The 24669-nt window shown below is 35.1% G+C and overlaps 1 protein-coding gene across 10 annotated transcripts in view; it reads left to right on the plus strand.

The window, feature by feature from the left end:
* Positions 1-24669, plus strand: part of LOC123534316 (kinesin-II 85 kDa subunit-like) — a 174644-nt gene that overhangs the window by 30501 nt on the left and 119474 nt on the right. The window contains exon 1 of one of the 10 annotated variants that reach the window (XM_053519564.1): positions 1173-2134. The exons of 3 other annotated variants lie outside the window; for them this stretch is intronic. In XM_053519564.1, the coding sequence (XP_053375539.1) occupies positions 1572-2134 (563 nt within the window). In that variant the 5' untranslated portion in view covers positions 1173-1571. Of the gene's footprint in view, positions 1-1172; positions 2135-8123; positions 9056-9885; positions 10239-12016; positions 12116-18274; positions 18679-24669 lie in introns of those variants that run through there. 6 more of the 10 variants (XM_045316505.2, XM_045316504.2, XM_045316506.2 and 3 more) reach the window with 6 other exon arrangements.

Genomic DNA, 24669 nt, shown 5'->3' on the forward strand with positions numbered 1-24669 from the left:
AGCAGAACCATATGTAGCTAACGGACAAAATACGTATAAATAATGATGCGTGACTTGATATGACTTTTTTCGCGTTCTCTTTCAAATCGTTGGCACCGTGAGAGCGATACACATCAAATGTAGCAAATAAATATGTCAAAAACGTTTATATGGGGTGGGGGGGGGGGGCTACATTGTACTTCGGGTGTGAATACCTTTCTGTAAACTTGTATTTAAAGGCCATATGTTTTTGGAGTTAAATGTTGTAATCAACTGGTAATCTTTATTTTAAGAATCTTTCATATATATCTTTGATTAAACACGACTGGGAAAGGTGTTGAATTATGGTAAAAAATCATCACTTCTTGGGTTTGTTTAGATAAATGGCCAATCAGAACGGACATTGTCTTACCTTATTCACATGTTTACATTAATCTTATTTCAAGATTTTTGATTCTCTGACAAATGCCAGAAATGTTTCAAATGGAAACCAAGATGTCTCTGTTCTTACGCGGTCTGAACACAGGGTCGGCTGTAAGGTACGCCAGGTTCGGCTGTAAGGTACGCCAGGTTCGGCTGCAAGGTACGCCATCTTTGTATGACCCTGTTTTCCCCAATGAGAAGATGAAGTAGCTTTTTTGTCAACAATTTCCTGTCATTACTTTTCTCTCATTATTCCTGTCATTATTCACATATTTTATTGGAGTCTTGTTTAAGAACCACAAGTAAGAGTGAGACCGTTAGTAATTTTCAGTTAGAGGATAGTGCAAGATACAGAAGACGCTCCAATGCAAGAAGCTTCCCTAGTGCTTTAGCGTGCCAGGTTTAAATACCTACAAACAGGCGTTAATCGTGACTTTAAATTACAAATGTCATTTTAAAGAGTAATTGTCATAATATAACCATTTTTTTGGATAAGTAATAATTGCGTCTCAGTGTCACGGCTATTCCTAAAATCAGTATTAAACATGATTTATAATACCCATTCACCTGACAGAAACTTTTGAGATAGTGTTTAAAACGTTCGGCACAAATGAGACCTCAATTACCTAATTACCCACAAACGATATAGAGATAGTCTCTATTTAGAAGTTATTCATAACATGCACTTCAATGCAAATAATCAGGTATAGTAGTTCTACTTTACGTATCACTGACTAACAGTAAACTTTTTACTTAAAAAAAAAATCTCGGAAAACGGCAAAGATTGCGATGTGTGTGTGCGCGTGCGCTCGTGGGTGTTCCATTATTTGCAAGACAGCAGATTTTTCAAATGGCTTTGCCTCTTAAATGCATGAATTTTCTCGTGTTTTGTTTCTGTTTATATCAAGATGTGTTTTTGAAAGGTTTCTATATGGTTTTAACTAGTTGTAATGGGCTGACATGGAAAATAACGTAATTACTGCAATTAATCAAGTTTGACTTGGTAACCCAAGTTAAACTGTGGTGCTGGTCTGGACCAGGTACTGATAATGTGCAAGTTTTTGAGGCGAAAAAGTTGGTTATTATAAAATGTGTAGTGAATTTTGAAATAACTCTGCTGTTTTGCAAAGAAATTGAAGACGTTGGACTGTACAGGTATACGAAAAGAAATGGATCAACGAATGGAAAGGATTTCAGAAGTAACTGAACCAGACAATTTAGATGTTTTAAGTGAGAAGAATTCAAAACATAGGATATTTGATAAAACATTAAATAAAAAGAAGGAATTTACAAGTATATCGGAGAATGTCAAATTTGTTGAGAAAAGCAAACAAGCATACAAATTATATGGAAATCAGAAGAATGGGAAAGTTAGAAAAACTAGGAGCACACCAAACGTACTGAGTGGAAGCTCATTGTCCAGGCTGAACGTGAATGGGACTAGTGCTGTACTTGACGAAACACCACGTGGTAAACATAATAAAAGTGTAAAAACTTTGTCTGATACAGACGAAAAAACAAGCGAAAATCAGATATATCTTTCCAGTGGGAAAAACAAATACTCTTTCATTAGTCGGACAAAGAACATATCTAAAAGCTTGGACGATGTTAGTGGGATTGGTGATAACGTGGTTCGTAGGTCTAATACTGGTACTATATTTAATTCTTCCAAGTCTGCTCATCAAACGTACCTTACTAGAAGGTCTTCGGGGAGTAAAGAACATGTTGAGTGGTTAGTGTTAAATTACACATTCACTATTTTTTCAGCATACTTAATGTCTAAGCAGTTCCTACATGAAATAACGAAGAATACACTCCTGGGTTCGATTTAAATAAATTATTTATGTCATGCGTCTAACCATAGTTTCTGTCAGAACTACGACATTAGTTCAAAATGTCGGATGGGGGGAAATCTTGGCATTTTTGAAGCAAAATTGTTAGAACATTTTGAACTTACATAAATGTAAAAAATTCTAACCTGGGAAATATTTGGTTTTTCTGTACAAAACTTGTCAAATACATTTATATCATGTTTAGCTAAGGCCTGTATACTACCTTAGCATAGTACTGTTATTATATATACAAACCTGCTTTTTTATGTTTACATAACCTATATGAAGTAACTGTTCATATTTTCAAATATGAAATTTAGGTCTAGCATACCTTAAGATATTATTAATTTTGATTTAGACATAATTGCACTTATCAAAAAGGTGACGGTTTTCAACAGAAATGTCACTTTTGACAAAAGTTGAAATGTTTATCAAAGTTCCTACTCGCCACACACTGTAGTAATTAGAACCCTAGTGTGTAATTTGAAACTTAGATAACATTAAAGTAAAACTTTGGCATGTACACACATTCATGTTCAGGCGTACATGTATCCTATTTTTAGCGCTCGCAATCATTAACATTACCTATTTTATTATATTTTTATCTCTCAGGGTAATTCAATTTTTTATTTCTTTACATTTCAACATTTCAGTTAGTATTTTAGTCATTTTCCTCATTTAGTATTTAAAGTGTATCCAACTTTTCACCTTCAACTCAACATTAGCAATTAAAACTGGCACCGAAGTAAATGGGGTTCCTTATACATAATTCTTGGCTGGGTAAATTATCTAGCATGCAGCACACCCTCTTTCATATATACGTTTCTCCTCCGCAGTGGATGTGAAATATTAATATATTATCCAACTGTTTCGTGAATGATGCTGAATCTGGGGTGAATGTAAGGTTTAATATTACATTAAATTATCTAAATAATGGTACTTGCAGGTACATTTTGTATGATTCAGCTCAATTTATACATGTGTTGGAAAATGATGATTAGTAGAACTAGTTGTGTTCGTTTACTATTTACTCAAATAATGTATTTTTACATTTTTTTTTATTTCTTCGACGTAGTAATTGTCGCATCAGATTTACTTCACCCGTATATGTCAACAACGCTCCTCCGCGTTTGATTTTGATGAATATTCACTAATAATTGCTTTCTAATAAAACAGATTTTAGTCCCATCTCCAAGGAGAGTTACATTAATTCGTTCTTTTACTGACAAATCAAAATGGATCTATGGAGAGTCATTCAGAAACGGGTGACCAAGTACACATACTTCCCCCAGGGACGGTCAACAAATGTTGCGGGGCGACTTAATTACACCTGCTCTAAAATATTAATGGATATCCATTTGCTCGAAGTGTTTTAAGTTACTTGCTGTATGTATCATGGACATATATGAACTATTAATTTTGAGAAAAAACGCAGTGTTATAACTTCGTTACCATTGCTTTTAAATAAGTTCAATAATGTTTTTATTTTACGTTTATTTATAGATTAAGCATGAATTGAAACAGTGTCCCTTTCTTCTTTGTCAGAAAAAGTTGAATGAAATAATTTTGCAAAATTGTTCATAGGTCAAAATTTCACCCATACTCGCGGTGAAATTGACATAATTTTGCTCCCCCTCTTTCTCACCCCCACCCCGCCCCCCATACACAAAAAAACTTCCAAAAGAGGATATATGTTGTTGTTTGTTCAGTTCATTGTCTGTTTGTCTGTTTGTCTGTTACGGAAGCTTGGAAGGGCCGCATCAGCATTTTTCTGTTGTGTAACTTTTTGTTATTTTGTGGTAAAGCGGCAGGAAAATATCTGTGACATTATTATGTCCTTCCTAAGGATATGATATGGTTATGATTGTTTAAAAAATCTTTTATACAGAAGTTTCGGTGAAATTATTTGAGGTGCATGAAAGCAATAGTCCTTAGTACTTACATACCGTTTAGCCGTTTAGTCTACTGCATACGGTATTACTTTGCGAGGGGCGAGGGGGACAGGTTTGTATTTGCTATGGAATATTGCAAAATGTATCAGGTATTCGTTCTTGGGCCGAGGTCAATGTAGTTGTTACTAAAAATCAGTTAGGAATTAGAAATTGCCAACAAACTTACAATTTAGGAATCTTGCACGAAAATCATGGTTTTAGTTGTAGGTCAAAGTCATGTATAGAAAAGTGGTTTTCTATCAATAAGGTAGTTAAAAACAAAATATAGAAACCACACCTGATTTAATATGTAGCTATCATAGAGAGGTTGCTTTGGTCAAACTCTATGAACATCTTTTGAATGATGTGCATCTGATTCCTGCAATTCACGACAAAACATATTAAGCCGGATTTTGTTAATCAAATATTTTATTACACCAGATTTATATAGCGCCCTTTTCGTAGTAAATCTTAAATAATTCTTGACAAACTATTACCAAAGAAAGAGTGCATGATGACTGAGTTACATGTCAAAAATGGGTTGGAACCTTACAGTGATGTGGTTATCTTACTTAAAAAAATCTACAAGTCTATTTGAATAGCTTTATCGGAATACTCATGGACGGAATGATCAGTTATGTGGCATTTTATCTCGCGTTTATGATTGAAAATGTATGTAATTGTATGTCTACTCGTAAATGATTTGGCAAATGGTAGTAGATTTTAACACATGCAACCTTTCTTTGCAGCAAAAAGACACGTCAGTAATCCCTGAAATGATATGTTTTTATATCCTAGCTGATTTTATGTATGTGTCAATATTCTTTGTTAATAGTTTTGATAGATGAGGAAGATTTTATTTCAGATTCAGAAATTGGCCATGTACATGTAAACATACACATTTGCACGGAAACAACAGTAGCAAGATAACATGTTACTTCTTTTTACCTCATGAAAACAGAGTGATTTAATTGTTCGAAAAAGATTTTATGATATGTTTTATTGTTCGAGTTACATTTAATCAATACGTAATTACCGCATAAGATAAACCTTGCAGTCTTGCCGCTGAAATGGTAATTCGTTAAGTATTCTGTTCGTGGCAAGTCAAACTGTGCACACAGTTTTAATCCATATATTGTATTCAAACTAAATGCTTGATGACTAATCTCTGTATGTAGCGTTGAGTGTGGATACCTTCTTAAGATGCTTCTGTACTTTTTTCACGACACAATTTCCGTCTGTTTTAGATCAAATTATCTTGATTAATTATGAATTTGTTATCAATAACTGTTTGGTGGGGGTAGTTTTCGTTGTTAGTTTCGGCCATTTTGTATAATTAGCTTTATTTGGTGAGGCGTAAAAATTGTTTGTTTCCGGTATCCAGACCTGCCCTAAATTTTATGCTTTAAACATGGTCAGTGATGTTAGAAATCAACTTACTGATGCTCTAAAGGCATAGCCCCTTTATTTGTATTCAATTTTTGACAAAAAATAATTTCGGAAAAGTCTTACTTAAAAAAAAATATAAAAAAAATTTGCGATCTACCTACCCTTTTTTTGAGCATGTTACCGGAAACAAAGATTTTTTTAGGCCTGATGAACTTCAGAACTCGAAATTAATATAAAATTAAAATTTTCATATATTTTTTTTTCAATATTGTGACTTTGCCCTATTTTAAATGAGAAAATAAATTTTGATTATGAAATTTAACATTCTTAAGATTTTTAAAGTTTCAGAAAGATCATACTTCCACCCCGGAGACTTTTAGAATGATGAATAAGTGGATATTGCAAAATAAAGCCGCGCTTCGAAAAGGAGCGAGTCAGATAGTCCTTACTGGCCTTAGGTCATGATATTACAGATCAAAATCTCATTTAAAGTCTATATATTTTGTTAGCTTTGATATTTGGATTATATGGCTGTTTCAATACCTAGCAATATAAAATGTAATTGATCATTTGCTAATATTTATGGCAGTCGTATTTTAGTTCACTTGAGAGGGACTTTGTTCTGCAATAAATTTTTATCTTATTTAAAATACTTGAACAAAAAGATAAAAGATATGGTATCCATTAAGGTGAAACTTTGTTGATTATTTCCCTTCGACAATGACAGCTGAGAGGTCTCTAGGTTCAGGTCCAATTCCCAATGCAGTGGTCCTGGAAGCGTTATTTCGTTTCATTTTTCAGTGCTATCACATCAGAGACCATGAACATCACGTGATTCAAACATTATTTTCTCATATTTCATTATATCATCACATAATCTCTGAAAGATACTCGAAACAATTTCAGTAACTAAAATCTGATATCAAATGATGAAAAAGGTATATTATTCGATGCTGATAAAAATGTTTGCAGCGGCAAATTGCTCTAAACTCTAAGGGAGGTAATCCAATGGGGAGTTTGGGTTTTTTAGGTTCTCCAAGAAACAAGTGATCGTGACCTCCTGGAAACTAGTCATACTGTACAAGTAGTAGGTTACAATCCCATCAGAAACTAGACTAGCCACTAGACTGATAATAAAGATATTTTAACATTTTATTTTCCTTTTTGTTTAATTCAGTTTCGTAATGTCAACAGCCAGTCTATTCTAGAGTATATTATGATATTAGACAAGGGATATATAGACTGGCTCAGTTCATTACACTGAATCATAAAAAGTGTAAAAATGATATATCATTGCCATCGGAAACCAGTGACTCGATAGTTGATAGTCTTAACAGTGGTAGGCGACGGTCTTCTCGGAAAATAGCGACACCTGTAGGTTACAGTCCTCTCGAAAAACAGGCACACTTGAAAGTTATTGCGTACACTTCACCGTAAACTAGTTACACCTTTAGGTTATAGTCCTCTCCTAAAGTAGATGCACGTTTAGGTTACATCTCGTAAAGTAGATACACGCTCCCGGAAAATGGGCACATTTGAGTTACCAACTGCAGGATTATTTATTGAGTGGGTGTTATTATCAGTATATCATGATATTGATATTTTCAGTTTACATTTTATAACTTACATTGGTACAGAAACCCTGTTTCACAATCATGCACTCATTAAAATTTCTCTAAATATATTGTACTAAAAGAAGCGATAGTGAAACAAGTGTCAAAAATGCTTTATAGTACATGAGTTACTGTTTATACACAAGGGCGATGTGAACTTGAAGAAAGCGGCTTCGCGAAAAACTGGGAAAAACTGGTCCATACCTTTTACATTTTGATTTGAAATGTGACCTTAATGGGTGGAATTATTTGATTAGGGCTACTACAGTCATCCTTCGCTTTAAAGTCGTGAATGCATTTGTTAGTGGACCTAAATACTTAAACCCCTCACAAAAAATAAACAAACAAGTATATTTAGGTTCTAATTTTTAACTGTATATATTCTAAAAATATATATACTTGTTATTAAAGCCATACACACAGTTTAAACCGTTTGAAAATCCAGAAAACAAAGGCAGAAAAATAGTTTTACAGGATTATTTTACAATCCTTAATCTATCGATACGTTCGACTGACGAATGACTTACTCAGATAATATCTCTCAATGAAATAGATAGTTTACTAAAGGTCTTGGGCTTATATCATATTGATAAAAACAATTTTTCGTTCTCCTTTTTAACGATACATATATTTATTAATAATTGTGTTGCAGCACATATTTATATGAAGAATGAGCACTTACGGTGCGTTTGACTAGATAAAATTATAAAATAATAAAGATTTTACCAATTGTTATAGTAATTTCAGAAGTCGATCACTTGAATTAGAAAACCGTAAGAGGATTAAGAAAAGTAGCGGCCATTATCGCGGAATCGAGTATTCAAAAGACATTTGAAGGCATTAAAAGCTTTCTGCAAAACATGTTTATATTCTTTCCGAATACAGAAAAAAGAGTGGATATTATTATATAGAATACTAATTTTTGCTAATAATATTTGATTAATAGACAGAAAACATGTGTTATAGTAAGAAAACAAAATTTTAAGGATAGAAACATACCTGGTAACCATCGCTTTAGTGAAACAATGGCTGACGGAGAAGATATACTTGGATCTCTTCCTCCTCCAAGGGTAAAATGGAAGGAACAAAAAATGGAAGATATTAAAGAAGCGACACTTGAGGGGTCTCAATTTGAGGCACAGTTCCCGGAAGAGAGACCTTCTGTTCAGCTACCTATCGATTCTCCGAGACCTCCAACTCCTAGACATCCTCCCCAAGGATTTGATGACATTACTGCCTCTAAAACTCCTACACACCCTCGCCTAAGATCTGATGATCCAACTGCCTCAAAAACTCCTAGACACCTCCGTCCAGGATCTGATGATCCAGCTGCCTCAAAAAGTCGACCATCGTCTGATGTACCAAAAGAAAAAGTGAATAGACCAAAAACTACACTTCGTCGAACTGCCTCAGAAAAATCTACTTCCGATAAAGATGCAAATAGTCCTGCCATCTCGAGAAAGTCAACTCAGGAGTTTCTGTCTACGCCTACACCTCGAGATCAACTACAAGACTCTGCAGTAGCAAGAAAATTGTCAATTGATAATCAGAAGCACTTTACAGTTGCCCCTAATAAAAAAACAGGAAATGCACCAGCAAATGGCGTTCATTCAAATTCCAGTAAAGTTGGAGAAAGAAAAGACAATTCTCAGACACAGAATAGTTTTATTAGGAATGGTGGTGTTTCTGACCGGTCTGAACCTAGCAGTCGTGTGAGCTCTCAGCTCAGCTTTAATCAAAGGTCAGATTCTGTTGGGCGTGCTTTGTCGCAACAAGGTTATCACAAAACTCAAAGAACTGAAAATGGCACTAGAAGCGGTGTGAAATCTAGACCGTTTACGAGCGCTGAGGTTGTACAGCTAAAGGGAAAAGTGATGGAACATGGATGGTAAGTTGACACGTAAGATGTAGTATAGTTTCAATTATATATAATTTTGAGTAGTATGTGGACTATCTAGACACGACGCATTGAACCAAGTTGATCGTGTCCTGGTACCCTGCCAAGTTTAATTGAAATGAAATATGAGACGCAGTGCATCTGATGCCATATTCCCTGACATGCAGTGTAATCATGTTTAGGTATATAGAATGATTTTGTGCTGGAATGAAACGACTTCATCCGTCTTGTCAATGCTTTAAGCTATATGTGGAATCGAAGTGAAGCCAAACCCTCATCTTGCCACTTGCCTTTAATTAATAAATGTTAATTATTCCCATCAGAATATTATATAGCTTGAATGTTTTACGTTTGTATACATCATATGTTTGAAACTATCTATAAATGCAAACTTCTCGCATTGTTTTGGGTATGCTTTCGGTACATTATTCTGTATTTCCATGGACCGCTTCTAGTTTCAATGGACCACAACATACGTCAAAAGTCGTATGAAACAGTAGTTTGAATGGCCTTGTCGAAGATAACGTTGAAAGTTATCTAAGTGGGTCAACGTTTCCTTCATTCTAGTGAATGCCAAATGGTCCTTTTAAAATTTACACAAGATATCTCTGCCATGTTAAAGCATTCTGATGAATATTTTGGCAAACCCAATGTTTATTCTGGCCTTTGGTGAGAACAAATTACCATATAGTACCAGGGCATGTTTGTGTTAACAACTGTATTCAGTTTTGTTCTTTACTTGATCACAGAAAAGGTTTGCTCGATTCTTTTACGTGTACCTTTTCCGAATACATGTTGTATACACTGGAATTGTCAGTTGTGTGTTACAAGCATATAAAAACACGTTAGCAATTTGTGTGAAAATCTAGAAAAAACGAAACATGCGGAATGCTAAGAAACCAAGCAAAAGTCGGATTGAATCGAGGATATCCTTACCTACAGATATCCCAACAGAGGATATATCTGCAAAAATTCTGACGTCTATATCTGAAGCTGTAGAGAAACCTTTCGTAAATGAATTACATAAATGGATGGGCGGTGATGTGGACAGGAGAAGTCTCACCTCCAGTTTGTCAGTTTCTATATACTCTGATATAACATTTTTCGACGGCGATTCCTTAAATGAGTTTGATTTAGATTTAGCTGACGAAGAAGAACAAAACAAACATTTTGTGTAAGTAACCCATGACATGGCAATTCGATTTGATAAGATTTTAAAACTTTGTGTAACGTAGAGCTACATAACTTTTCTCTGATTGTTACGTACCTTTCTCAATATTTAAACACAAAGAAAGGATGAACGATAAAAGTGAGAACGCTGGAACTGACCAATTTGGCAATGGACCAAGGAATGTCTGTGTTCATTAGTAGCCTACAGTTGGGGTGGGGTTAAGGGGCTAATGACGTTCATAGCATGGTTCCAATAACAGGCGGGTCGTTGTTTATTGCAAAATCAGTCAGTCTTGTTTATCAATAAGTGAGAAGAGGAAAAAGAAGCAATGTATTTTATAATTAAACTTTTATCAAATAATAATAATAATACCCGTATACAACCTTAAAAATACATCTATTTTGCGTAGATTGTTCTTTGTTCAGGATTAGCCACGGAATAGTCCGACGTCCATCGTCCATCACCCATCGTCCTGCGTAAACAAGTTTACTTAAATATCTTCTCTTCTGAAACTATTGGTCAAGAGCAGTGGTCCATTGGTAACACTGTCTGACTACAGAACCAGGGATCGTGAGATCGAGCCCCCGCTCCTCTAACTAAAATGACTAACATTGGAATAAGAGTCCTGCGTATGTGTGATTTACACCTGGCACGCTAAAGAACCAGGGAAGCTTATGGAATTGGGGCGACATCTGTATCTTGTACTATCCTCCTACTAACATTACTAACAGTCATCCGGGGGAGTCACTTGTATATACACTATGGGTCAGAATCTTGGTTTGTTGTACTACTATAAGGTTCTCTCCCTAATAAATACCTTTAAATGATCGACCTCTTCTCATGATCTTATCTCGATCTGAAATAATATTGTAAGGTCTTCTCCCTATTTACTCAAATGGGGTGCTAGGCCACTTTTCGAGGCCGCTAGAGCTAAAAGTAGAAAATACTTAAACAACTTCTTCTTGTAACGATTACTGAATGCATAAAGGGAAGTAATTCCATTAATATGCAAATTTGTAAACCTGTCGATTGTCATTGGAGTAAAGAAGTATATAGCGATTAATGCCTTGGTGATGACTGCTTTCATGATGATTGTGCACTGAAACGTTCAAATGGCAGCGGTGATGAAGTCACTGCGACTGATCTATAGTATTTCAGGCAATCTCGACGATCTCGGGGGAAGTAAGAACGATTACGATGCATAAAGGAATAATTCATATATGCAAATGTAACTTCGATTGCATGATAATGACATATAAGCAATCAATCCTGGTGATGAGCTAGCTTTTCACTGACGGGATTTGTGTGGCACTAAAATGTTACATTCTCATAAACCACTTGATGGATTTTCGTCGAACTTGATCTGTAACGTCATTATAAAATCCGCTCCCATTTTTTTTATCAAATGTAGGCTATCTGTTCCTTATAGGTGCTGCTAGAGCTTAAAGTAGACATACCTTTAAACAACTTAGACTCTCTTAGACTAAAGTGCTTGATTGATCTTCATTGTTCTATTTGGCTTTCAAACTTATTGGGGGAGTATTGATGGATGAGCAATGTGTTGATTATATTTGATAATAAAGCTTACCCTTACCCTTAGATCTAGAAATTCAAACATCATTGTAGCAGCAATGGTCAGACATTTTTACACTGAATTTAGGACAAAATCCTGAAGTAGGTGCAAGGCATAATTATCGGATATCGACCAAAGTAGTCGATTAAATTTTTAATTATTGGAATATTAATTATTTTATATTTTTTTCCAATCAAGCATCCCAGTAATTTTTATTGTCAATATGACCAAAACTAGGGTCAAAATTTAATATTTGACTGGACAGCCAGTCTGAAATGGCGATTCCTTTCAATCGATGGAAAAAAGGGTAGGTTGATTGCGGGAACCAAAGCTTCTTTTAAAATATGCTTTGAGAATGACACGGTTTGAAACAAAACATGCAGTTCCCAAAATACTAGATCTAGCTAAAAATTTCAGTTTAGTCCAGAGACACGCGACCATCAGAAAATAAAAACAGCGTCCGATATCCGCTAAGTTATTACCTGCGGCCTGCAGGTATATTGGAATGCAACAAGTAGTACATGGGGACTGGGTGATTTCACGTGACTTTTTACCGATTGGCTTATCGCATTTAAGTTTCCACTTACAACACCAACTGGTGTAAACAAAAACAAAATTGGTAAATATTCTGTATAAATAAATGACTTACATAAATTTGTATAAAAAATATTTATCCAAAATTACTGGGGAGGAGGGTGTTTTTTTGCGCATGCTCACTGTCGAAACATGAAGACCTGACATTTGTTGACTTTTCGTTACTTGATCAGGAATGACTGTTGCAGCTTTTTGGGGAAAGTTTCAATATAATAATACCAAGAAAATTTTGTAAATGACAAAGGGTTCGAATTTATCATCAGTCAGCGTTCATAAAGTCCCCTTTTTACATACCCCTTTCAGGCCCTCACTTCGTGTGAGTTTGCTTACTAAATATAAATTTGAATTATGTAAAGTTTTCAGCAAAGGTTAAGCTTTATTTTGATACCGACCATTGATTTCAATTTGCAGAAATAAAAAAGTTACAGGTAAAAAAACTCATTTTCTGTTCGGGTTTATCATCAGTACCAGTATAGCTAGCACTCTACATGATAAATAGAGAAATGATTGTAACCTGAATTCCTCATTCATTATTTCATATAATTTATTCAAACTTTCAGCAATGATCAATATTTATACCTTGTTGTGCATAAGGGTTTTTATGTTAATTGCTCTTCAATTTCCTAGATTAGGCCTAAAAAAATCTTTGTTTCCGGTAATATGCTAAAACAAATTAGGGTAGGTAGGTCGGAAATTATTTTTTTTTTGAATTTATTTTTATTAAGGGAGACTTTTCGGAAATTATTTTTGTGTCAAAAAATGACTATAAATAAGGGGGTTATGCCTTTAGAGCATCAGTAAGTTGATTTCTAACATCCCTCACCATGTTTAAAGCATAAAAAGTGCAGTTTTGCAATTTTTTGTTAAAAAGTTGAAAAAAAAAATTCTCCAAGGCCATAAAAACATTTAGGGTCGGGCCAAAAATTTAGGGTAGGTTGGGATACCGGAAACGAACAATTTTTTTTACGTCTTATGGTCCCGTGTTGTCAAACAAGTCCAGGTGAAGGCACGAATCACATTTGTGAAAGCTCTAGTAAAGTATTTCAATAGTCAAGGAATGTGACCAGTTGAGCTAAAAGTTATGTTATACATGAAAGGGAAATATAGTTATTTTTGCTCAAAAAAATAACTTTCAGAATTAAGAAATACATAGTTCATATATCTACTTGTAAATCATGTAGAATGGAGTAACATTTCTTACATTAAAGCGTAATGGCATAATAAAAAACAAAACAAGTACGTTATTCACCCATAAGTTACTATCAACAATTTCTGGTCTGTATAACTTCTGGCCACAGGAAACTTTTCGACTTGTAGAATCTAGATCTTATCACCAGCATGCATATGAGATAAGGATACATTTCATTCTGTTTAATTTGGACACGCAGGGGAAACGGATAGACAAGCTTACTGTCGCTGAGTGGCTGCTTTTTAATTTCTGACTTTTGCAGCCATTACAGTTTGACCGTCACAATATAAAACAAACTGTATACGTCGGATTAGTTCGACTAGGGAAACGGACACCCAATACATCGGCCCACACGATATAGCCAAGAAAGTGATAAGGTAAACAGATGTATTTTTTCTTTACCAGAGGTAAGGACTTGGCCTTACATTTTTAGAAAAAAAAATCAAACAACACTAAATTATAGGAAGGAAAGTTGTTTCACATGAAAATTGAACAGCATGTAAAACATGTAGATCTATAGTACTCTACACAACAACTGTCAGTTTACTGATATCCTCATGGTATGGGTTTTGTCCCATGTAAGGGTAAACTGATAAAAAACATTGTATAATCAACCAAGACTTTGGAAACTTTTGTTTCAGACAACTAACTGAGTCATGCACTTATGTTTCAAGTAAAAAATAAGAAACTACTGGGTAATTGTATCAAAACTTGCAATATATTTCTTTCTTGAATACATGGACCAAACTTCAGTGTATTTCAATACAGGGGTATACATAAAATGGTGCACCCTTAATTAAACAAAAATACCTAGTTATTTCAAAGGAATTAATGTATCTTTTATAATTGCAACATTAAATTATAAAGTTATTGATGAATTAGGAAAAATAAAATAGAAATATACATGCAAAAGAACAATGTCAAAATGAAATAATCATAAATGATTACATACTCCTTGAAATTGATCTAAGTAGATAAACTAAGAACTGAGAGAAATTTTAGTGTTTTATATCAATTATTATTTGAGGAACACAACTGCATAAATCATTTGAGACTTCAGAAATATTTATTTAAAAATTGTAAAAATCTAATAGCACTGCATTCACACAAACCTATTTTTTCTGATTTGGTAATGAGATGCCATATCTTCAACTAAATTTTCTCAATGTTATTATAAATGTCACTATTATGTAATACATATGACATAAAGCGTGCATAAGCACATGTCTATAATTGCTGAAAACTATTCGTTTCAGTCAGGTTTTGAAATGTTTCAGAATAAATACGGTACTAACTGGCTCAAAAAGTAATAAGAAAATATGCAAAATAAGGGTACGTATATATACCTGTGCCCATTTCTTAGGTTTTCGTTATTTGTGCACATTTGTTTATTAATCTTTAATAATTTACCAGCAGGAAACATTCTTTGAACAAATAATGAAGGTTGCAGGTGTGAATGCTCAGTAAATTTGACACTATTAACAGTAAAAAAAGGTGCGCCAAAACACATACGCACCATTTCTGATGTCTGGAAATGGTAAATGGTAAGTTTTATTTACCGTCGCTTGGTGAAACAATTAACATAAGCTCTATAGAGCTTTTCTGCGACCCTATATTAAGAACAGTTAAAACCAATTTGGAGGTATATAACCTGGAGGATATATACATTGAATTCCGGAAAAGGGATGCATAAAGGGGTCACACTTTTGTACAGTTCAGCGCCTTTATATAAAAACTCACCATTTTCAAAGAGCGTGCTGCATATCTTTGTTTCGATGCATTAGTTAGCAATATTGTCCCAGTGCTGAAATTTCACAAAACTAGGTTGAACATAGTTTTCATCAATAGTTTATTTTTATTAGTCCCCTACTGGTTGAAAACCAGTTTCGGGGACTATAGGAATGCACTTTTCCGTCATTCCGTCCGTCCGTCTGTCCGTCCGTCCGTCCGTCCGCAATTTCGTGTCCGGTCCATAACTCTGTCATTCATGAAGGGATTTTAATATTACTTGGCACAAATGTTCCCCATGATGAGACGACGTGTCATGCGCAAAACCCGGACCCCTAGCTCAAAGGTCAAGGTCACAATTGGAGGTCAAAGGTCAACAGGGCTTTTTTCCTGTCCGGTCCACAACTCTCCCATCCTTGAAGGGATTTTAGTATTACTTGGCACAAATGTTCCCCATGATGAGATGATGTGTCATGCGCAAATCCCGGACCCCTAGCTCAAAGGTCAAGGTCACAATTGGAGGTCCAAGGTCAACATGGCTTTTTTCCTGTCCGGTCCATAACTCTCCCATCCATGAAGAGATTTTAATATTACTTGGCACAAATGTTCCCCATGAGGAGACGACGTGTCATGCGCAAAACCTGGACCCCTAGCTTAAAGGTCAAGGTCACAATTGGAGGTCAAAGGTCAACAAGGCTTTTTTCCTGTCCGGTCCATAACTCTCCCATCTATGAAGGGATTTTAATATTACTTGGCCCAAATGTACCTCATAATAAGACGATGTGTCGTGCACAACTTTCAAACCCCTAGCTCAAAGGTCAAGGTCACACTTAGCAGTCAAATGTTAACATAGCATGAACAGGGTCTGTTTCGTGTCCGGTCCATAACTCTGACATTCATTAAGGAATTTTAATATCACTTAGCACAAGTGTTCCCCATGATGAGACGACGTGTCAAGCGCAAATCCCAGACCCCTAGCTCAAAGGTCAAGGTCACAATTGGGTTTTAAAGGTCAACAGAGTTTTTTTCCTGTCCCATCCATAACTCTGCCATCCATGAAGGGATTTTAATATTACTTGGCACAAATGTTCCCCATGATGAGACAACATGTCATGCGCAAAGCCCAGACCTTAGCTCAAAGGTCAAGGTCACAATTGGAGGTCAAAGGTCAATAAGGTTTTTTCCCTGTCCGATCCAGAACTCTGTCATCCATCAAGGGATTACAATATTACTTGGCATAAATGTTTCCCATGATGAGACGATGTGTCATGCGCAACACCCAGTACCCTAGCTTAAAGGTCAAGGTCACACTTTGAGATCAAAGGTCAAGAGGATTTTTTTCCTGTCCGGTCTATAACTTTGTCATGCAAAGCAGGATTTAGATGTCAGTTGGCACAAATATTCCCCTGGATGAGACAACATGTCATGCGCAAGAACCAGGTCCCTAGGTCTAAGGTCAAGGTCATATTTAGAGGTCAAAGGTCAAATTCAAGAATGACTTTGTACGGAACATTTCTTCTTCATACATGGAGGGATTTTGATGTAACTTGGACCAAATGTTCACCACCATGAGGCAGCCTTGTTTTTAGAATTACGTCCCTTTGTTGTTACTATAAATAGATTTTATTGTAACTTTTTTATTACTGGTGGTAGAGAAAAATCGAGACCACTTTTCTGTGGTACAGCATGCATGTTACATCCAATTTTTAGGTGTATTTTGACCTATCTCTACCTGGTAAAGAGTTTCTTGTGGACTTATATTATATAGATTTTTTTTTTTTTTTTTTTTTAAAGATTAATTTCCCTTTGTTGTTACTATAAATAACTTACATGATAACATTTTTATAATCAGCCAAAAAAATTCAATATGAAAACAACTGTAGGTTTTTATATATATAAATTTTAATCCAAGTGTTTTGTTATAACATATTGTATATATAGTACAATATTGTTTATACATCATTGACAGATATCAGTTCATTATGTTATACTGCAGTAGAGAAAATTAGGTGCCTTCCAGTAGGGGACTTTGTATTGCATGGCAATACTTCATTCACTTGTTTCTTTTCAAATGAACTGCCAACTTCCCCACATGAATCATTCAGACACAATGTCTTTTATCAAATCGTCTAAAGAAAACAAACGCCTCGCCCTGGGCTGGAACTCACGACCCCTCGATCTGTAGATCAGCGCTCTCCCTAATGAGTTAAGCGGGCAGACTCAAAGACTTTATGTAGAGCAAAATGTATTACATACATTATATATAGTCCTTTATTGTATGGTATTTTCAGCCTGTCAGTAAACTGGTTTATGTGATTAAAATTAAAACTAAAACAAACATGGCCAAGACTCCCCTCCTTAGAGATCTGCATGTGACTGACCTAAAGTGATGTAAAGTTTTAAAGCATGAGGCTGTAGTGAGTTATTTTTTACTATTTGAGCTGTATCTACATCATAACATGGATGCATGACTGTCCCTGTTTGACTGACTTTTGACACTTCAGTCATTTATTTGCAGTGCAGGTACAGAAAAGTAGATTGTCAAAAATGTTATATTCATATTCTTGGTGTATCCTGTTAAAGAATAGTTATATTGTATGTTAATATATTCTGGAAATCTGAGGAGTGGGACACCCCATTGAACCATCTTTCTGTTCTAAAGTTTTTTCATTGTTGCATGAATTTCTATTACCATAAAGTCTGCTTTTTGTCCCTTATTCAAATTATTTAAGTTTGTTAAGGTTTTGTTTTCATTCCAAAGCTAATGAGGTATGAAATGTCTAACCTAAATATATAGTATGACTGACATTATTTGTTGAATAAACCTTCTGACCGTTCCTCCATGCCCTATGTATTTTATGACTTTACAGAGGAAATCTTATATACTATTAATTTAGTTTAGGGTCACTCAAGCAAATAGAAGTGTGCATATTATTGTCAAAAATTTAAACAGAATAATATGCTCTGTGATTTTTAAGTGCAATAAAATAGTTTTTAAAAAAAAATCAGTTGATAAATAAACAAGAAAATTATATGAAAACTCGGCTGTTGTGAAAATAAATGTTTTGTTTATTTTTTTTTATATGAATAAGTTGTTGTTAATTGAATACCTTAATTTTATCAGTTGGATTTTATTTTACACTTTAAAGTTTGATTACTTTGAGTAAAATAAACAGAGTTTCTTTTGGAATTGATTTATCATTTGTGGAGACAATGAGAGGCAGTGGCAATGCTACAGAAGATCCTAAGAAAAAGAGTGGCAGTAAGAAAACAGCTAAAACATTCAGTGTCAGGGATGACGATAGTGAATCTAACTTTGATCAAGTCGCAAGGACACAATTTATGAAGCACAAACGATTGTGAGTAAAACTCTTATAATGTCAACAAATAACCAGAATGAAAATAAGTTATTTGGGGTCACTAAAATGTTTTTTCTTACCTTTTTTCCCCTCATACAGTTCAAATAAAATTCATTAAAAAGATAAACATTGATTTTTTCCCATTTTCAGATATGTTAATCACATTTTTTGAAGAATGGAATAACACTAAAAAAATGTTTAAAATTAAGTATTTTAGTGGCAAACTGTGTCAGGGATACGTTTTTCTGAATAAAATGAGTAGATCGTTGCACACTCTTGTGTCCATAATGTTTGAAAGAGGGGACTGTGATGATAAACTATAGATAAATATATTTATTTATAGGCATTTATATTCAGTTGGTTATTTAGCATGGAATCTCATGAAGGAGTAATTGTTTCCTAGATGAATACTTGAATTGAATTTCCCAGCTCCCTACAGAGAGTCTGGAGCCTGTTTCAGAATAGATCATAATTTCATCCTAAGTTCATTTATAAGTATTTATGAATTTATTAATCCCCCGCTGTGGCGGAGGGATTATAGGAATGGTCTGCGTCCGTCCTTCCGTCCGTCCTTCCATCCGTAACAAAATCGTGTCCGGTCCATATCTCCTAAACCCCTTGAAGGATTTTCATGAAACTTGGGTCAAATGATCACCTCATCAAGACGATGTGCAGAATCCATGAGTCAGCCTTGTCCGTTCAAAGTCAAGGTCACAACTCAAGGTTAAAGGTTTGAGCCTGCCATTTTGTGTCCACTCTATATCTCCTAAACCCCTTGAAGGAATTTTATAAAACTTGGGTCAAATGATCACCTCATCAAGACGCTGTGCAGAACCCATGAGTCAGCCATGCCGGCTCAAGGTCAAGGTCACAACTCAAGGTCAAAGGTTTGAGCCTTCCATTTTGTGTCCGCTCTATATCTCTTAAACCCCTTGAAGGAATTTTATAAAACTTGGGTCAAATGATCACCTGATCAAGACAATGTGCAGGACCCATGAGTCAGTCGTGCCGGCTCAAGGTCAAGGTCACAACTTGGGGTCAAAGGTTTGAACCTTCCATTTTGTGTCCGCTCTATATCTCCTAAACCCCTTGAAGGAATTTTATAAAACTTGGGTCAAATGATTACCTCATCAGAACGATGTGCAGAAATTATGAGTCAACCATGCCAGCTCAAGGTCAAGGTCACAACTAAGGGTCCAAGGTTTGAGCCTTCCATTTGGTGTCCACTCTGTATCTCCTTAACCCCTTGAAGGATTTTCATCAAACTTGGGTCAAATGATCATCTCATCAAGAACACATGAGTCAGCCATGTCAACTCAAGGTCAAGGTCACAGCTGAAGGTCAAAGGTTTCAGCTCTGTATCTCCTAAACCCCTTGAAGGATTTACATGAAACTTTGGTCAAATGATCACCTCATCAAAACGTTGTGCACAATTCCTGAGTCAGCCATGTCAGTTCAAGGTCAAGGTCACAGCTAAAATCAAGGTTCACCCTTTCACTATCCATAGCAGTGGCGGGGGATTTAGCTGTCTTTCAGACTGCCTTGTTTCATAGGATATAACTTGTATTGTTTTAAAATGGTTAATTCAGTTTTAAAACAAAGCTATGTTATTTATGTTCAACTCATATTCTAAGAGTAGCCAAATAGTTAAAAAGAATCTACTTAAAAAAATGTTCATGAAACACCTAATATCTAAGTTCTAACTTTGTACTAAGTAGGCTTCATGATTGGGTAACTGATCTAAAAACTAGACTGAAGTGTCAAACAGGGACAGTCGTGCATCCATGTAATGATGTAGATACAGCTCACATAGTAAAAAATTACTCACTACAGCCTCATGCTATAAAACTTTAGGTCAGTCACATGCAGATCTCTAAGAAGGGCAGTTTGGGCCATGTTTGTTTCAGTTTTAATTTTATCATATAAACAAGTTTACTGATAGGCTGAAAATACCATATGATGAAGTGCTATGTATATGTAATACATTTGCTCTACATTCTTTAAGCCTGCCCCCTTAACTCATAAGGGAGAGCGCTGATCTACGGATCGCAGGGTCGTGAGTTCGAGCCCAGGGCAAGGCATATGTTCTCTTTGATGATTTAATAAAAGACATTGTGTCTGAATGATTCATGTGGGGAAGCAGTGATTTTTTTTGCGCTTTTGGGAAAAGGTCCGGTACCGGATATATTGGGGAAAATAGCGGGGTTTTTACTTAGATTGGGAATTTTTATAGTTAATTAATAACATCATTTAGAATGATTCTTCCTTAAATTCCATGTAAATATCATCAAACAAACTGTTTGAATGGTTAAATCATGGTGAATGTCAATGTAACTAAGTTTTCCTTCTGCAGTCATCAAAATGCAAACTTAATTTGGTCATTTGAGGGAATTTTTGGATGATAATTGGGAAAAAAGATTGCATTTTTCAATTTGGAAAAGGTCCTTTTAGGGGTACTTTATAAAGAAGGAAAAAATCCCTGGGAAGTTGGCAGTTACTTGTGGAGAACAGGTTTTACTGGTACACACACTGGTTAGGCAAAACGACAGTCCTCGCGTTGTTACGTCAGACCGAGTGTATTTGATTGCCAAGGCTCGAGAAAAAATGGCGAATTCAGATAAGGATATTCAGGTGAGGCATATTTCTTCCCTTGTATTTTCCATTGTATGCACAATTTACTTAAATGACCAGTCTTACGGAATATCCAAACCATCTCTCCATTCGCCGAAATATTTTATATTACTAGAAACAGAATAGTTTCGGAGTAAAACGCAACAAAGTTTAGCGAGTGACGTTCTAATGGCGATGAAACATGTAAAATTGTTCATACTTTGTCCTCTGTTTATCAATATCAACATAATCCAGCCATCTCCTGGTACCTGAAGACACTATAAACATCTGTAATGGGTTGCTACAGAACTTATTTTGACGAATGTATTCTTAATGCCTTTTAAACGCACTTTTTAAAATGCAACGTTAGGGGATACCGATCGCAATACACCGTTGATGTTTGAGAACCACTTTCGTAAATGATTTTTACCTAAAACAAACGCCAGATATGTACTTATACTTTAACAATCAATTGTCATGAACATACACTAACAGGGGATCGAACCCACGATCTCGCGATCCGTACATCTTTGCTCTCCCTATTAGCGGGCGAGACTTTGAATTCAGTTGCCCTACGTACTAGAACGGCCTGGTTAATTCCAATAACCTTATATCAAACTGTTTATTATCAAAACACTTAAACAACGGCTGTGTACATGAATTTGATATTTTTTATCATATACTTGAGAAAAACATCATATCTTGAATCCAAAAATTAAATTTTTAACAAGAAAAAGACTTTCACAAATTTGACTACTTATAATTAATCTTGAGCTTAGAAAGTGAAAGTTTTCGGTGTACTGAATGATATACAAGGATGGATACTTGCATGGAATATAAGTCGGCCATTTAAAGATTCGTGTATGAAATAATACTGAAAATATCACACTGACCCTGATCTTGGGTGAGGCTAAACGTGGAATCATCTTTAGGCTTATTTAATAAAAAATGATGTAAGATCTGGGCTGATGCACATAAATAGTCATAAATTCATTGTCCAAATTATATCAAATTACAAAGATATTACATTTTTCTAAAGATTTATATTGTAAATTTATAATTATTTATATGGCACAAAACCACAAAATATGTTTTCTTGGTAGGTGCAATTATTTCATAAGAGAAGTGAGCTAGACTAACAATTCTACTCAAATGTGAGGAAATAAAAAGTAATGAACGGATAACAAACTGTAAAATCAAGTGAGTTCCTATCGCCTTTATGCAGTCTACAGAAAAACATGTAAACTAAATTAAAGTTCACTTTTCTCCGTCAGCGGTTTATTTTCTTACAGAGTAAGAGGTCCTTTATGCGAGAACTGCTTATCGCATACCATTCTTGTATCCACGTCTTTCTGCATATGAATGCACACATCTGCAATGATCCCGACACCTATTTTCCATGAAATTGCGACCAGAAACTGGGTACGTTTAGGTAATACCTGCATAGAACACCTGCAACACGTTGACTTGAATTGATGTAGTCATTTCTGCCGTTCAAGTTTGTCTTTTCTTGTGAACATGTTTTCTGATTATTTTGTCAACATGGATCAAGAAATGTATTTTCTTGTGAACATGTGTTCCGATTATTTCGTCAACACGTATCATCAAATGTTTAACATTGTCACTAGGCTATAACACATACGTGTGTTTTATCGTTTGTTTTACGGTAATGTAATTCGTGACACATACAGAACAGGCGATTTCTTTCCCCTACATGGATCTGCTAAGCAATGTCACAAATCTGAAAATATAAAGCAACGCGTTTGTGACTGTCATTTCACTTTAATGACGTAAGTTTTAATGTTTTATGCCTTAAGTCACGTTCTAGCTTCCAGGTTTTTCTTGCATGAACAATTAATATGCCCATCATGGAATTTTACCTTCTTGTTAGAACTACTGTTGTTCCACTAGCTATACGTTGACAGTAGTAGCTTCCTCGACATAAAATATCACAACAGCGAGAGCGGATGCAATGGTCAAGAGGTAACAAGAAACTAGGGAAAATGAATTCGAAACTTGGGTCTCAAACTAAAATTACTAATATTCGGATATGAATGACATGTATAAATGTTTTTTGGGTTTTTTGTTGTTGTTGTTGTTGTTGTTTTGTTTTTTTTGCCCTGGCACGCTAAAGAAAAAGTCAAGCTTTTGGATTTGTGATAGAATTCTGTCAAAAGTCAGTTTTCTTTATTAACAAAAGTATTATTTCTTATAATTAGAAGGATGACGTACGTTGTCATGATGACACGTTTTAGTTTACTATAGTTTATTAGTAAAGTATTAATAAAATCTAAAAGAAGATCATTTGCAAACCAAGTAAAATAAAAGAAGACTTCGTTTGACTGGGCTTTTTTGCGAGAGACGATGAAATGTGAAACATCTATGCCCTCTAGTACCGGTAAATACATACATACAGAAACACCGCAGCTAAAGGACCGAAGTAGATCTAATAAGAACAAAACTAGTAAGGTTGGTGTAAAAAAAAGAAGTTCTACGTACAGAAATGCAGTAGAAGAATAAAGAATTCAGACTTCGGCATTAAAGGATAAGTATTTGGCGTTTGTTTTAGGTAAAAATCATTTACGAAAGTGGTTCTCAAACAGCAACGGTGTATTTTGATCGGTATCCCCTAGCATTGCATTTTAAAAAGTGCGTTTAAACGGCATGAGGAATACCTCCGTCAAAAATTATTTCGTTAGCAACATAACTCTTATATATAGAGTGTTTAGGTACCCGAAGATGGCTGGATTACGTTGATATTGATCATGCGATGATAAATTGTGTCCAGTTTTACATGTCTGTTTGTCATTTGAACATCACACAACAAACTTTGTTGCGTTTTACTACGAAACCATTCGTTTTCTAGCGATATAGAATATTTCGGCGTATGGACAGATGGTGTGGATATTCCGTAAGACTAGTCATTTAACTAGAATGTGCATACAAGTGAAAATAGAAGGAAGAAAATAAGCCTTACCTGACCACTGGTGTCAAAATTCGCCATTTTTTCTCGAGCCTTGGCGATCAAATATGCTCGGTTTGATGTAACAACGCGAGGACTGTCGTTTTGCCTAACCAGTGTGGTACAGAATCCAGGAACACTGGTTAGGTTAACTGCCCACTGTTACATAACTGAAATACTAAACAAAAAACATTTTCGGTATTTTTTATGACTTTTCTTGCACAGGTATCTATAGATGCATTTTATGGAATTTAACTATCCCCTGCCCCCATAATAAATACACCTCTGACAGTTTCCTTTTTATAGATTTTTCTGAAGTTTTGCTTATTTGTTGACTTCAAAGAACAAATTAAAAACAACAAATAAAAAGTATAGATCATACAGTTTGTTTTCAATCTATTATATGCTCTAATTTTTTG

Source organism: Mercenaria mercenaria, chromosome 12 (genome assembly GCF_021730395.1).
Source record: "Mercenaria mercenaria strain notata chromosome 12, MADL_Memer_1, whole genome shotgun sequence".
NCBI lineage: Eukaryota > Metazoa > Mollusca > Bivalvia > Venerida > Veneridae > Mercenaria > Mercenaria mercenaria.